We start from the raw sequence: 14,811 nt of genomic DNA, 5'->3' as shown, positions 1-14,811 counted from the left end.
CCCTAACATAATCCGAGACCTCTGACTGAGGTTGAAGGTCTACAGGTGATTTTGTTTGGCCAACTTTGTCCTGAATGGCTGCTGACTTGAATCTGAAAAAAAATAATATCCTACATAATGTGCTCTGGGTTCCAGCTTTTATATTATTTAAACTTTGTCCAAGTTTGAATGTAAATAATCACAAATCAGTAGTAAGGCGGCTTATTCTAGAAAAAAAATTAACAGAAGATAATTTATGAATCATCACATTCAATAGTAAGGCGGCTTAGTTTTGTCATTTTAGTAGTACTGATTTATGTTTCCTCTAATGCTATTTATTGAAAAGAGGTCATGATTAAATTGTCACGATCCAAGCAGGGGCCTGGCAGCGACGGATATCTCGAATCATCATGGCCGACTAGAGCCGGAGCCCTGGCCGCGACGGATATCTCAAACCATCAAGGCCGACCCGAGCCGGGGTCCTGGCCGCGACGGACATCTCATACCATCAAGGCCAACCGAAGCCGGCCGGGGCCCTGGCCACGACGGGCATCTCAAACCAACAAGGTCGTTGAAAAGAGGTCGCGACGGGCATCCCGACCAACCGAAGCCGGCTGGGGCCCTGGTCACGACGGGCATCTCAAACCATCAAGGTCGTTGAAAAGAGGCCGCGACGGGCATCCCGAACCCTCAAGGTCATTGAAAAGAGGTCATGATTAAATTGGCACGACCCGAGCCGGAGCCCTGATTAACTCCCCAACCCACTAGTGATATTGTCCGCTCTGAACCCATACCCGCAAAGCTTTAAAACGTGTTACTAGGGAGTAAGACTTGCTTACTTATATACCCAACATCCCTCCTGTATTTTGCCGACGTGGGACTCCTTCTCTTAAGTTGGGGTGTCACATAAATACTTCTATAATTAGTGTATATATATATATATATATATATATATATCATACTACATCACACTACAGGAAATTAATGACGTATATATACAGGGGCGACATTGGGATTTGAAGTTTATACTCGTCTTAGTTATCGAGTTTACAATTAAATATTTGTATATGTTTAACAGACTTTCTTAAAAATATATAACGTCTGAGAAAAATTTATTAGGTTCGTCCAAACCCGTAAGTAATACACTACCTCCACCCCCTATTTCTGTGGTGACTGGCAACCCTTCCAACCATATTCCTGTCCCATTGATATTGATTCAAAGCATATAATCCTCCGAACTATTTGTGTTGTAATAAGAAGCTCATACATTCTAAAACTTTCTTGCCAACCTCAAGATCATGAGTTCCCTCAAACTGACTTTTTTGGAACTCCCCGCTGTTTTGCTTTTAAATGGTTTGAGGAATATTCTGATTGATTGGAATATAGTATACTTATTGTTTGCTTTGTTATTTATCTTAAGGCCAAAGCATTCATCAACATGGTGGAAATGCATTTTTGACTAAGGGATTTAAAAATTGGTACAGAAAGGATAGCTTTGCAACACATATTGGTCCTCCGAATAGAGTTCATAATCAATCAAAAAGAAAGTGTGAAGATCTTATGCGGGAAGAACAATCTATTGAGGTTGTATTTTACAAGTTGAACGATAAAAGTAAGCATGAATACCGGGTTTAATTAAATGCTTCAATTGATGTGGTATAATTTCTTGTAAATTAAGGTTTACCACTATGAGGTCATGATAAAAGTGAATTGTCATTAAACAAAGGTAATTTTCTTGAACCTTTCTTGACTTGCGGATAATGTGATGAAATTAAACCTTATGTGTTAGAAAAAGCTTCAAAAAATAATAAAATAATTTCTCATGATATTCAAAAAGATATTGTGACTGCATATAAGATTGAAACAATCAAGGCTATAGCAACGGATTTAGATGGTGACTACTTTCCTTTGTTGGTTGATGAATCAAAAAACGTATCATGCAACGAGCAAAAGACTATTTGTTCACGATATGTTGATAAAAAGGGATTTGTGATGGAAGCATTCATTGGACTTGTTCATGTTAAACAGTTAAAGATACTAGTGTATCTCTAAAGAAAACAATTATGGATGTACTCTTATGTACGAGGTCAATGTTATGGAGGGGCAAAAAATATATAAGGTGAGTTAGGTGGTCTTAAAATATTAATTAGACAAGAAAATAAATCAGCTCACTCAGATCATTATTTTCCTCATCAACTTCAATAGACTCTTGTTGCACTTTGTAAAATATGTGTTCAAGTAGGAGAACTTATATTATTGGTTTCAAAGCTTCTTTTAAATGAGTGGAATAATTTGGAGAATCTCAACTCCAAGAGGCATTACATATGGGTAAACTAAGAATAGGTGAAACCACTAATTACCAGGTGAAATTGTCTGAATTCCAACAGGTGAAACCACTAATTAACTCATTAGTTTATGGAGCAAATGCTACGTTTTTTGTTGAAATATCTATATAGGTTTGTTGAGTGAACCTAACATATACTTGGGAGAGGGAAATGAAAACGCCACCGCCATGAAATATGAACTAACAATAATAAGTTGCCAAAGCACTACTCATCAAAATCAAATTGGTTGGACAAGGAACATATGTACAAACTTGGAAAACAAAATGGCATGGAACATCAAGGAGATGGAATGTGAACCATCTAAAATGATATATTATGGAGTGATAGGAAATTACAATCTAAACAAACATTATTTAAAATACTTAAAACAACTAAGGTTGAACATTTAACTTATTCAACTAACTAGAGATTTTTTTGGTATTCATCTTTTAGAGCTTGTTTTTAAACCAAAAAACACCATTATCGTGAGATCCTTCATCTTTCTCTACATATATGCACTCCCTTAACTCCCTCCACAATGCTTTATAAATAGGAGTACCATCAAATTGGTAGTATTCTCCTAGTAATGGCTTGACAGCTTTGGTTGCCTCCACCGCGTGGTAATGTGGTATAGTTGAGAATAGATGATGCAACACATGAGTATCTGCGAAATTGTGTAAGATCATATTTAGCATGCCATAGTCTCTGTCTACGGTAGCTAGAGCTCCTCTTAACCAATCCCACTCAGATGAATCGTAATGTGGCACTGAAAGGTGATTGTGGTTCAAAAAAGTCACCATAACAAAGAATACATTATGAAATAGGAGTGGCATCCCATAAATACATACAAGCCAAGCTATTCCTTGTGCCATAGCAATGCAATACAACACATAAGTAGTTGCGATCAAACCTGCATCTGAAATGTAGATCCAAAACCTCTCACGATCATTATATATAGGTGCATAAGGATCAAAGTGACATGCAAAGCGGCCATAATTCTTTCCCGTGAAATTTATGGTCCAATACAAAAATGTGCCGAGAGTGAGGGCAGTGACAAGTAGGAGCATTCGTACTAGTGGATTGTTCGAGTATTTGTAGAACCATTGTAGCTCTGCTTTAATCTTTGGCACGTAAATTTGATCACCGTCAAGGGAATTATTGTGTGCATGGTGACGACCGTGACTATATTTAAGTGAAAAGTATGGCACCAGAATTGAAGAGTGAAGGATAAAACCTACAGTATCATCTACCCACGGGTAATCACTAAAGGCCTGGTGGCCACATTCATGGGAAATCATCCATATTCCAGTAAAAACACAACCTTGAACAATCCAGTATGTAATCCATGCTAGGTAAGAATATGGGGATGGAAGGAGGTGAAAGTAAGTGGAGGCTATGTAGTAGAAGGCGAAAACTAGTGATAGATCACGTGCAACATAGTAAAACGAGTGGATGAGAGATCGTTTAAAGCAGTGAGGAGGGATAGCCTTCTTGATATCACCAATTGTAAAAGGAGGCTTCGAAGTTGGCATTCTTTGTAGAGGATTTTTCTTAAGTTCTATTTTAGTTGTTGGGTTAGACATATTCCCACCACCTCCCATTCTTGATCCTCAATCTGCAACAATTAAACACATCAAAAAAATCACCAAATCAAAAGCCAAAATTAGCAAATAAAAGAAGAATGAGCATATAAAAGAAATATGATAAATAAGATAGATTTTTTGTGAGGAGAAAACTACCTCACAATTCAAAAACACCTTATAGCCTTATCTAGGGTTTGATATGTCTCTCACCAACTTTCTCTCTTCTTTATAGGAATAGAGGAAGTGAATATGGTAGTTTTTTATTCCAAAAAAAATTGATGTATGAAATCGAACCCCCACCAACAAAGTGAATTAATGAATTGACCACTGTACTTTTTTTTCCGCAGGCTATAACCATTTGATATTCGGAACTTTATGGTCTTACTAGTCAAGGTTTGCGTAGCGTAGGGCTCATTTAAGGGCGAAGTGCTTCCTATCTAAGTTGATCGAACTCTCTAGAAATGTTGTTGCCGCACCCGTGTCGGATCCTTAAAAAATACACAATTTTTGAAGGATCCGACACACCCATCGAAATTTTCAAAGAGTCCGAATAACATAGCTTCCTATAATGTATTTAACAAGGAAGTGTTCTATAACAGAACCCAAGACCTTTGGTTGAGGTGGAAAGGTTACATCCATGCATCATAAACGCCCATTATTGGAGGTTTCTTTTGACCAACTTTCTTCATTCTTGTCAAAATTGGCGCCTGAAAAAAAAATTAATATTCCATTTTTTTGTCATTATTTAAACTTTTTCACTTAGTTTGGCCGCTGCTTATTGAAGAAAAAATGAACCAACGTTCATGTAATGAAAATATTAAATCATATCCCTAGCCACCTTACTATTTATACATATGATGACCATATGAATAATTTACTATAACTTGACTTGTTGAATTTTTAATTCTCCTCTGAGAAGCTTCTTGCCAGTTTTGTCATTATTATTTTGTCTGATTCATATTACCACTAATGCTGTTTACTGGAAATCTAAGATACCATAAACTTTTATAGTACTATATTAATACACCAGGAGACTAGTCTACAATATATCTTAAAAAATTCTCTTCTTTTAATAATAATATAATCATACTACGTCAAACTACAGGACAATGATGTTTATGTGTAGGGGAAACGTAAGGATTTGAAGTTTATGCATTATGTGTAGGGGAAACGTAAGGATTTGATGTTTATGCATTCTGATTTCTGAACTAATCCTTAAACCTACAGTTCGTCATTTTTTTTTTTAAAAATTCAATTTCAATATTGAATTTACAATTCAATGTTTTTGCTTAGATAATGGATTTTCTAATACAAATACAAGATCCAAAGTAAAAGTTATTAGGTTCGTCCAAACCTTTAAAGTAATAATACAAAAGTATATAATTCTACTACATAGTATAAATTCAATCAAACTAAGTCAATTAACAAGTTGCACCTATGACCTACCCTAGACATTCCAAAAAAAGGATCAAAATTAATGAGAAGAAATCCAAAGAAAGTGATTAAGAACAAGATTACATTAATCATATATGCCACACAATTAATTATGGTTTTCCAATATATATTCAATTTTTGAACATTAGAATTACATTGAATCTAGTCATATTCCATTACCTAAAGTCAGTTCTCTCTTGATATGGTAGTTGTGTTGTATCTCTTAAATAGGTAGATAGATATAATCCAGTCTAGCTCAATTAAGTATAAAGAAAATATACAGTACTAGACATTTCAAAGGATAAAAGTTCACCTCTATACCTTCAAAAAGATGTAGTTTAAAGAAAAAAAAAAGGTCAGTCTGGTGTACTAAAGCTCCCGCTATGTGCAGGGTCCGGGGAAGGGCCCCACCACAAGGGTGTAGTCTGTGCAACCTTACCTTGCATTTCTACCAGAGGTTGTTTCCAAGGCTTGAACCTGTGACCTTCTGGTCACATGACAACAATTTTACCAGTTATTCCAAGGCTCCTCTTCTTCTAAAAGATGTAGTACAGTGAAATTTTTTCAAATTCAATAAATATTGGTTGATCGTAAATTTCATTATAGTTCTATGATTCAGAGTATTATCCTTTCCTATTTGATCCCTTTGAATTCCATATTCAAAGTTGCGATCAGATCTATTCATAAAAAGAATCGATTCAATACATTTCTTATGTACCCTTAGGTACTATATTGGATTTGAATCAGATATCAGATCAATCTATGTTGAGTGACTGCCATCATAGGTACTAGTTGATCCGTTTTGTTATTAGACCGATGTAATCGCTTGCTCTCTCTTCTGTACTACTCATATGGGCGTGCCATCTTTTTTAATCGTTTTGGATATAAGATTGGATGTTTTCCTTTACTTTTAGAAGATGTTTAGATACTTCTATAAATTATTTATTATGAATATTTGTTGTCCTGTTCACTTTGATCACCTTAAGAAAAAGTAGAAAGAAGAGTTTAAAGTATTTTAATTACATGGGATATTTTTAAGATTAAAAGATTTTCATGAACTTAGCTTGTCCATATTAGTTCAGATAAGTAGGTCATCTGTTTCTTTACCTGCTCAACAGTATGACAGCTAACCATTTTGAAAGTCAGCCATTTATGTACAAACATTGAAAATAAAAATGGCAAGGAACATCAAGGAGATGGAATGTGAAACTTCTGAGATGATACAATATGGAGTAATATATAGGAAATTACAATCCAAACAAGTTGTAAACAAACATTAGTATAAAATGCTTACAACGATTTAGGTTGAACATTTACCCAATTTCAAGTAACTAGTTTATTGTATTCTTCTTTTAGAGCTTGTTTTTATACCAAAAAACGCCATTATTGTGATCAGATCCTTCATCTTTCTCCACGTAAAGGCAGTCCCTTGTCTCCCTCCAGAACGCTTTATAAAAAGGAGTACCATCAAATTGGTAGTATTCTCCTAGTAATGGCTTGATAGCTTTGGTTGCCTCCTCCGCGTGGTAATGTGGTATAGTTGAGAATAGATGATGCACCACATGAGTATTTACGAAATTGTGAAAGACCTTGTTTAGCACACCATAGTCTCTATCTACAGTAGCTAGAGCTCCTCTTAACCAATCCCACTCGGATGAATCGTAAAATGGAACTGAAGGGTGAGTGTGGCTCAACAAAGTCACTAATATTATGGATCCATTCATAACTAGGAGGGGCATCCCATAAATACATACAACCCAAGCTAGGCCTTGTGCCAGAGCAATGCGATACAACACATAAGTAGTTGCAATCACACCTGCATCTGAAATGTAGATCCATAACCTCTCACGATCATTATATATAGGTCCATATGGATCAAAGTGACTTGCAAAGCGGCCATAATTCTTTCCCGTGGTATTAAAGATCAAGTACAAAGGCATGCCGAGAGTGAGCATGGTAACAAGTTGGAGTATTCGTCCTAGTGGATTGTTCGAGTATTTGTTGAACCAAGGTATTTCAGATTTAATCCTTGGCACGTAAATTTCATCATGATCAATGGAATTAGTGTTGGCGTGGTGACGACGATGGCTATATTTAAATGAGAAGTATGGCATTAGAATTGCAGAGTGAAGGATAAAACCAACAGTGTCATCTACCCACGTGTAATCACTAAAGGCATGATGGCCACATTCATGGCAAATCATCCATATTCCAGAAAAAACACAACCCTGAACAATCCAGTAAGTAACCCATGCTAGGTAACGATAGGGAGATGGAAGGAGGTGAAAGTAAGTCGAGGCTATGTAGTAGAAGGCGGAAGCAAGTGAGAGATCATGAGCAACATAGTAAAACGAGCGGATGAGAGATCGTTGAAAGCAGTGAGGAGGAATAACCTTCTTGACATCACCAATTGTAAAAGGGGGCTTTGAAATTGGGATTCTTTTGAGAGGATTTTTCTTTGCTTCAGTTGTAGTTGTTGGAGTAGACATATTCCCACCACCTCCCATTCTTGATACTGAATCTGCAAGAAATAAACACATCAAAAATCACAAAATCAAACGCCAAAATTAGCAAATAAAAGAAGAATGAGCATATAAAAAGGAGCTTATAAATAAAGATAGATTTTTGGTGAGGAAAAACTACCTCACAATTCAAAAACACCTTATAGTCTTACCTAAGGTTGGATATGTATTTCTCTCCCACTTTCTCTCCTATTTATAGAAAATGGAGTGAAGAGAGGGCAATTTTTTATATTATTTTTTTTCAAAAGAAGAAAGTGAGGGGAGGGATAAGGGAAATGCGGGAGGAGATTACGTCCATGGAATTGAACCCTCGCTAATAAGGTGAATGATTTGACCACTCCACTTTTTTTCGCGGGTTATTACCATTTGATATTCGGAACTTGTTGGTCTTACTAGTCAAGGTTTGCTTAGCGTGGGGCTAATTTAAGGGTGAAATGCTTCCTATGATTTATTTAACAGGGAAATGCTCCCTAACAGAACCCGACAGAACCCGAGACCTCTGATTGAGGTGTAAGGATTACATCCATCGTAGACGCTTCTGGTGGTTTCGTTTGGCCAACTATAATAATATACTACAAAATGTGCAATTGTCCGTTTCCACTAATTGGAGAGAATATACTGGATATGTTGTTGTTGATGATGGTGTTCAACTGTCAAATAATGGCAGCTAACCTAGATCTGAAAGAAAATAATATCCTACAAAATGTGCTTTATATTCCAATTTTTCATTATTAAAACTTTGTCACCTTGTTTGACTATTAATATTCCCATGCAGTACAGTAATGCAAATTATTGAAAAAAAAAATGAAAAGATCATGACTAATGAACTTACATCAATGTCATGAAAATATTAAATCCTTTTCCTAACCATCTTAGTTTTGTCATTTTAGGAGGGCCGATTTATGTTCCCACTAATGCTGTTTAATTTATTGAAAAGCTAAGAGGTCATGAATAAATACTTCTATAGTATTATAGTAGTACACCAGTAGACTAGTCTAATATATATGCTCATATTATCATTCTACATCACATTATAGGAAATTAATGATGTATATATGGGCGAAGTCGGAATTTAAAGTTTATGCGTTGTGAACTATCGTCAAGCCTATTGTTCATCTTAGTTATCAAGTTTACAGTCTGTACATAGTTAACAGACTTTCTAATACAAAAACAAGGCTTAAGTAAAAATTATTAGGTTCGTCTAAACCTGTAAGTAATACTGTATCTCCAAATAGTTATTAGTGAAACATGCCTGGACGCTGACTAGACTAAATGTTTGTCTACAAATGCTTCTAGGTGCGTTTAGCATATATAACAGCTCTATCAGATGCCGCGGTGGAGAATAAATTGATTTGAATGATAATAATGGAGCCATGGGAGGACCTGAGCGGAAAAGTAGTGACGGTGACAGGGGCATCCTCAGAAATCGGGCGAGTGTTCTACCTCGCTCTACGGTTGCAGGCCACATGTTGCAGCATGTCGTCTCAATAATTCGGAGGGCAGTTGCCGTCCGGCTGGTTTTGTTTGGCCAATGTTCTTGTTAAAAAGGGAAGACTTAGATCTGAAAAAGAATAGTATCCTTCAAAATGTTCTTAGTATGCCAGTTTTTTCATTATTAAAACTCTGTACACTTACGTTGACTGTAAATAATCACATGCAGTACAATAATGCAGAACCTACATTAATGTCATGAAAATATTAAATCATTTCCTTAGCCACCTTATCTTGTATATATGGATTAACTTATTATAGCTTGTTCAAATTTTGGTTCACCTCTGAGAAGCTTATTACCTATTTTGTGATTATACTATTATGTCTAATTTATATTTCCAATAATGTTGTTTATTGAGAAGCTAAGAGATCATATGATTACATACTTTTATAGTATTATATTAGTACACCAAGAGATCAGTCTAAAATACATCTTAAAAACTACTCTTCTTGTAATGATCATAAGTTATCATACTACATCACACCATAGGAAATTAATGGCGTTTATGTGCAAGGGCGATATTGAGATTTGAAGTTTATGTGTTATGAACTACTGTCGAAACTATAGTTCGTTTTAGTTATCGAGTTTACAGTAACATATCTGTACATATTTAACAGACTTTGTAATAAAATTACAAGGTCTAAGCTAACAGAAAAGAACTATAGTTTCGACATTGATTAAGAACAAGATAACATTGTCCACTTATGTCGACTACAAATAATCACATGCAGTACAGTAATGCTGCTTATGTTATGTGTCACACCCCTTTTTACATACTCCAAAAAGATTTATATTTTAAGTTTGAAAGACTTTATTATTTAAGTGACAAGAAATGAAAATTCGTTTCGGAAAAAGATTATTTACATTTTTTATTCAGAGTCGCCACTTGGCATAATCTGGTGTGCCAAGTCACCATTGGAAAATCCTTTTCAAAACCATTTGACTCTTTAAACGGGTTTGCGAACTGAGACTCCGGCTAAGGAATTCTGTTGACCGAGGGGAAGGTGTTAGGCACCCCTCGATCCTGTGGTTCAACCACGGTCGCTTGGTAGAGTGTATCAACTATTTTGGCATTAAGAAATGTATAAACCACACAAAAGCACGCAAAATAATCAAAACAATAAACAAAACAAAACAAAATGTAAAGTCCAGTCCAATTATTACAACCCAAAATTAAAAGGGGCTGAAAGTAATCCTACGCTAATCCTAAACTAATGCTCTATCCGACGCCTCGGGCCTTCACCACGAACGTCCTCCGGGTACATGATACTTCGGGGCTTTCCCCGGTGAATAAATATATACAGATACTTCGGGGCATTCCCCGGCCAAATTATACAATTGATTCAAAAAGTACTAAAATTAAACCATTCAATCAAATTTCAAACATTCAATCAACCTCCACTCTCTAGATTTGCCTACCCGACCTACGTCTTGCCTATTCCAATCAGCGTATCTTGATACTACCAAATTCAATTAACGTTTACTTCAAGTTAAAAACAACTAATGAATCAAACTAATCAAAGTTCACTAATTATATCAAGCTTTCAATTCTCGCCCACTTATTCCCACATGAATTCAACTCTTTCAATTCCTTCATTCACGTAAATAAATCAATCAATATCAACCACAGTAATCGCGATTTATGAAACACAATATCGAAACATATCACCACGTCACAATCATCAAACAAACACAATATTCATTCCAAACATCAAATATAATAAACATAAAATAAAAGAGGGGAATAGAATTGGACCTCGATTCGTAGCTTTCAAATTCCAATATTAATCGAACGAAAAAAATGAAGACCGTGTCCGAATATCCTGAGCAGAACCTCAACAATGATCAAACCAAACTCGGTATTAAAACATAATAGCCGGACAGCTCCAAAACCAGTGAAGAAAACTCATAATACGGAACCCAAATCACAAATGTTGACACGATTTTCACACGAAAAAAAAACTCCGAGGGCTGACATCGTCGGCGAAACACCAAAATAGACAAAACCACAAACTCAACGACAGAAAAACTAAAAAACGTACAATCCAAGCTCCGGCAAACTTGGACGGATCCTTAAGAATCCGTAATGAGGATGAACGTTTTCCGACGACTCGAACCGGAGTAGCGGTGGTAGGAGGTGGATGATTGTTCCGCCAGCTGAGGATGTTCGATGGCGTCAACAATAGAGCAGCGACGAGGTGCTAGGCCCTCTCCGGTGGAGCAACAACGTGGAAGGTCGAACTAGTCGCGATAGGGATAACCGACGCTGGTAGATCTAGGCATTGACAGCGGAGAGTCGTGGCGGCTGTTTCACTGGTGGTTGCTGTGGATATGGACGGAAGTAGTGGAATGAGGATGGAGAAGTGAGGGAAACGATGGTGCTGACGACGTTATTGCTGCTGGCGTTAGTCGAACGGAGAGGCGGCTTCGCTTCTCTTTTTAGTTTTGGAGAGAGAGATGGTAGACAGAGGGAGAGAGGTGGTTGGTTGTTGAGTTCACCGAACTCCGGCATCGTTGGCTGCTACTGTTGCTGATTTGTGGTTGAAGTCAGTGGTGGCACGTATATGGTGTATTTGTAAGAAAATTTTGAATTTCTTGGGTGTGCTGTGAATTATGTGGAGAGGAAGATGATTGTGCATGCAGAGATTTTCAATGGAAAAATCCCCCTGTACCGTGAAGCCTTCTCTCGAATTGGATATATATGTGAATATATAAAAAAAATGAAGGTCCCGTGTCCATCTCCTGGGTTCCAAAAAAAATGTGTAAGGGTAGGGGGGTAGTGGTGAGGTGGGGTAGAGTTTGTTAGGATAAGGTAGGTAGGTGTTGTTTTTTAATTGGGTGGGTTGTTAGAATATTAAGATAAAACAAAATTAGTTAGGGGTTGTTATTTTTGTCATTTTGTGGAGGGATTATCACACGGGTGAGGGTACACGGTAGGATAAGGTAAACAATAGGTAAAAAAGATATCGGGGAGGAACGAAATTAGGTGTCTATATCATGCCCCCTTTGAATGTAAACACGAAGTGTTTTCAGGCAAAGAAGTAGACAGCGAGATCAAATTTTGACCCGACCATTATCCAAAGACAGAAACAGAACGAAGAAGGACAACCGGGTTTTGACTTAAGACATCCCACCTACTCACATTATGAGAGGATCGAGTGACAAGTATCTCAACTTTTGGAAGGAGATGGACTATACCGAGTTGGAGAGTCGAGTGAGGTTTCATCGAGTTTTCGATCCACGGCTCTATTATTACATCAAAAATGAAAATTACAAGTTAAAACATAAATGAAATTACAAAAAAAAAAATCCTATCTATACAGCTTCTATTGGTTCTTGACTCGACTTTCATCACCCTATTCTTCAGGAGGGCTCCTAACTTGCAATTTCTTTCAACTTGTTACTTGTCTTTCAATTGCTTCGCTTTGTTGCTTGACTTTTCGTTTCTTCACCCTATTCTCCAGGCGGGTTCCTGACTTGCTATTTCATCACTTTGTTGCTTGACTTTCATTTCTTCACTCTGTTCTCCAGGCGGGCCTCTGACTTGCTATTTCATCACCCTGTTCTTCATGCGGGCTCCTGAAACCCAAAATTAAAACTAGAACGAAAATTATCCCAAACAAAAATTATAATAAAGTAGTATTTGATTTTTGAAAACGTTGTCCCATTTTCCAGGAGGGTCTCGAACAGAAAGTAAGGTCCCATTTTTTCAGGAGGGTCCTGAACAAAAGTAAAATCTCATTTTTCATGGGGGTCCTGAACAGCAAGTAAAATCCCATTTTTCAGGAGGGTCTTGAACAAAAGTAAAATCCCATTTTTCAGGAGGGTCCTGAACAAAAGTAAAATCTCATTTTTCAGGAGGGTCCTGAACATAAAGTGAAATTCCATTTTTCAGGAGGGTCCTGAACAGAAAGCAAATTCCCATTTTTCAGGAGGGTCCTGAACATTAAGTAAAATCTCATTTTTCAGGAGGGTCCTGAATAGAAAGTAAAATCCCATTTTTCAGAAGGGTCCTGAACAGAAAGTAAAATCCCATTTTTCAGGAGGGTCCTGAACATAAAGTAAAATCTCATTTTTCAGGAGGGTCCTAAACAGAAAGTAAAATCCCATTTTTCAGGAGGGTCCTGAACATAAAGTGAAATCCAATTTTTTAGGAGGGTCCTGAACTGAAAGTAAATTCCCATTTTTCAGGAGGGTCCTAAACATAAAGTGAAATCCCATTTTTCAGGAGGGTCCTGTACATAAAGTGAAATTCCATTTTTCAGGAGGGTCCTGAACTGAAAGTAAATTCCCATTTTTCAGGAGGGTCCTAAACATAAAGTGAAATCTCATTTTTCAGGAGGGTCCTGAACATAAAGTAAAATCCCATTTTTTAGGAGGGTCTTGAATATAAAGTAAAATTCCATTTTCCAGGAGGGTCCTGAACATAAAGTAAAATCCCATTTTTCAGGAGGGTCCTGAACATAAAGTAAAACCCCATTTTTCTGGAGGGTCCTGAACATAAAGTAAAGCCCCATTTTTCAGGAAGGGCCTGAACATAAAGTAAAGTCCCATTTTCCAGGAGGGTCCTGAACATAAAGTAAAATCCCATTTTTCAGGAGGGTCCTGAACATAAATTAAAATCCCTTGTATGTGCATTTCCAATGACAGCTGAATTAAGTGAAGCGAATTTGCCCTATATCAATAATGAAAATTTGTCAATTAGAAACTTAGTGGCAGCTTGCAGATCTTGGCTTCTCAGGTATCTGCCCAGCACTCGTTCCTTTCATCTTTGTTCCAAATCGCTAACACTCGCCTTGTCTTGCCGCATATTGACCCGGATCCATATTGAGGGAAGTGAGTTCCAACTTGAACAATGGGCGTCCATTTTACCATGCCTCTGAGGTGCACCCTTTTCCCAAATCTGAATGTTTTCATGAATCCAACAGCCTGGTGGTTGATAGACTTCCTTTGTTTCATGTTGAATTATGATCATATTTCTTTCTTGTGTTATTCCTTGGCTTTTCCTCGTATAATTAGAAATACTGGTAGTGAATTTTAAAATCTTTTCTCGCTTGTTTTGACACAGACTTGACTTAAAATGTAAGGAAATGATTGTGACTTTATTTTGATAAATGACATAAAAAGACAAAAATCATGAATATGTAAATGAAAGAAAAGGGTGATGTCCCATATTCAAAAGAAAACTTATTTGAATATGATAACCAACTCCAATGAGTATGACATGCATTTTGGATTGAGATGCCTGATCTTCCTATCCAGACTCCCCATTTGTTGTTGAGTTCGTACCTTTTGCCACTGAGCCGCTTCTTCAAATCCATTGGACTTATACATCACATTCGATTAACGACATCTTAAAAGACTTTCGCCAACAAATCTCTTTCTTCTCACTTTTCACTTTTCTCTTGAACACTCCATCGCCTTACAGTGACCGTGAGGGTTTTCACCAATAAGACTCTCTCATTTTTATTTCTCTC

At 36.9% G+C, this 14,811-nt stretch overlaps 2 protein-coding genes across 4 annotated transcripts; both read right to left on the bottom strand.

Moving 5' to 3' along the window:
* Positions 1 to 2,595: 2,595 nt before the first annotated feature.
* Positions 2,596 to 7,989, bottom strand: LOC107851421 (delta(12)-fatty-acid desaturase FAD2). Of its 2 annotated transcripts, none has more exons than XM_047401399.1 (2): positions 7,964 to 7,989; positions 2,596 to 3,918 (listed from the first exon to the last, which is right to left on the bottom strand). In XM_047401399.1, the coding sequence occupies exon 2, from the start codon at positions 3,902 to 3,904 to the stop codon at positions 2,753 to 2,755; it is 1,152 nt and encodes a 383-aa protein (XP_047257355.1). In that variant the 5' UTR covers positions 3,905 to 3,918; positions 7,964 to 7,989; the 3' UTR covers positions 2,596 to 2,752. The 2 variants fall into 2 exon arrangements, with proteins under 2 accessions (XP_047257355.1, XP_016551910.1); XM_016696424.2 differs by lacking the exon at positions 7,964 to 7,989 and adding an exon at positions 4,043 to 4,201.
* LOC107851744 (delta(12)-fatty-acid desaturase FAD2) lies at positions 6,518 to 8,093 on the bottom strand. Of its 2 annotated transcripts, none has more exons than XM_016696828.2 (2): positions 7,964 to 8,093; positions 6,518 to 7,841 (listed from the first exon to the last, which is right to left on the bottom strand). In XM_016696828.2, the coding sequence occupies exon 2, from the start codon at positions 7,825 to 7,827 to the stop codon at positions 6,673 to 6,675; it is 1,155 nt and encodes a 384-aa protein (XP_016552314.1). In that variant the 5' UTR covers positions 7,828 to 7,841; positions 7,964 to 8,093; the 3' UTR covers positions 6,518 to 6,672. The 2 variants fall into 2 exon arrangements, with proteins under 2 accessions (XP_016552314.1, XP_047257354.1); XM_047401398.1 differs by having other exon boundaries at positions 7,995 to 8,029.
* Positions 8,094 to 14,811: the final 6,718 nt, after the last annotated feature.

This window comes from Capsicum annuum, chromosome 12 (genome assembly GCF_002878395.1).
Source record: "Capsicum annuum cultivar UCD-10X-F1 chromosome 12, UCD10Xv1.1, whole genome shotgun sequence".
Taxonomy (NCBI): Eukaryota; Viridiplantae; Streptophyta; class Magnoliopsida; order Solanales; family Solanaceae; genus Capsicum; species Capsicum annuum.
This window is presented reverse-complemented; position numbering and strand designations above follow the sequence as displayed.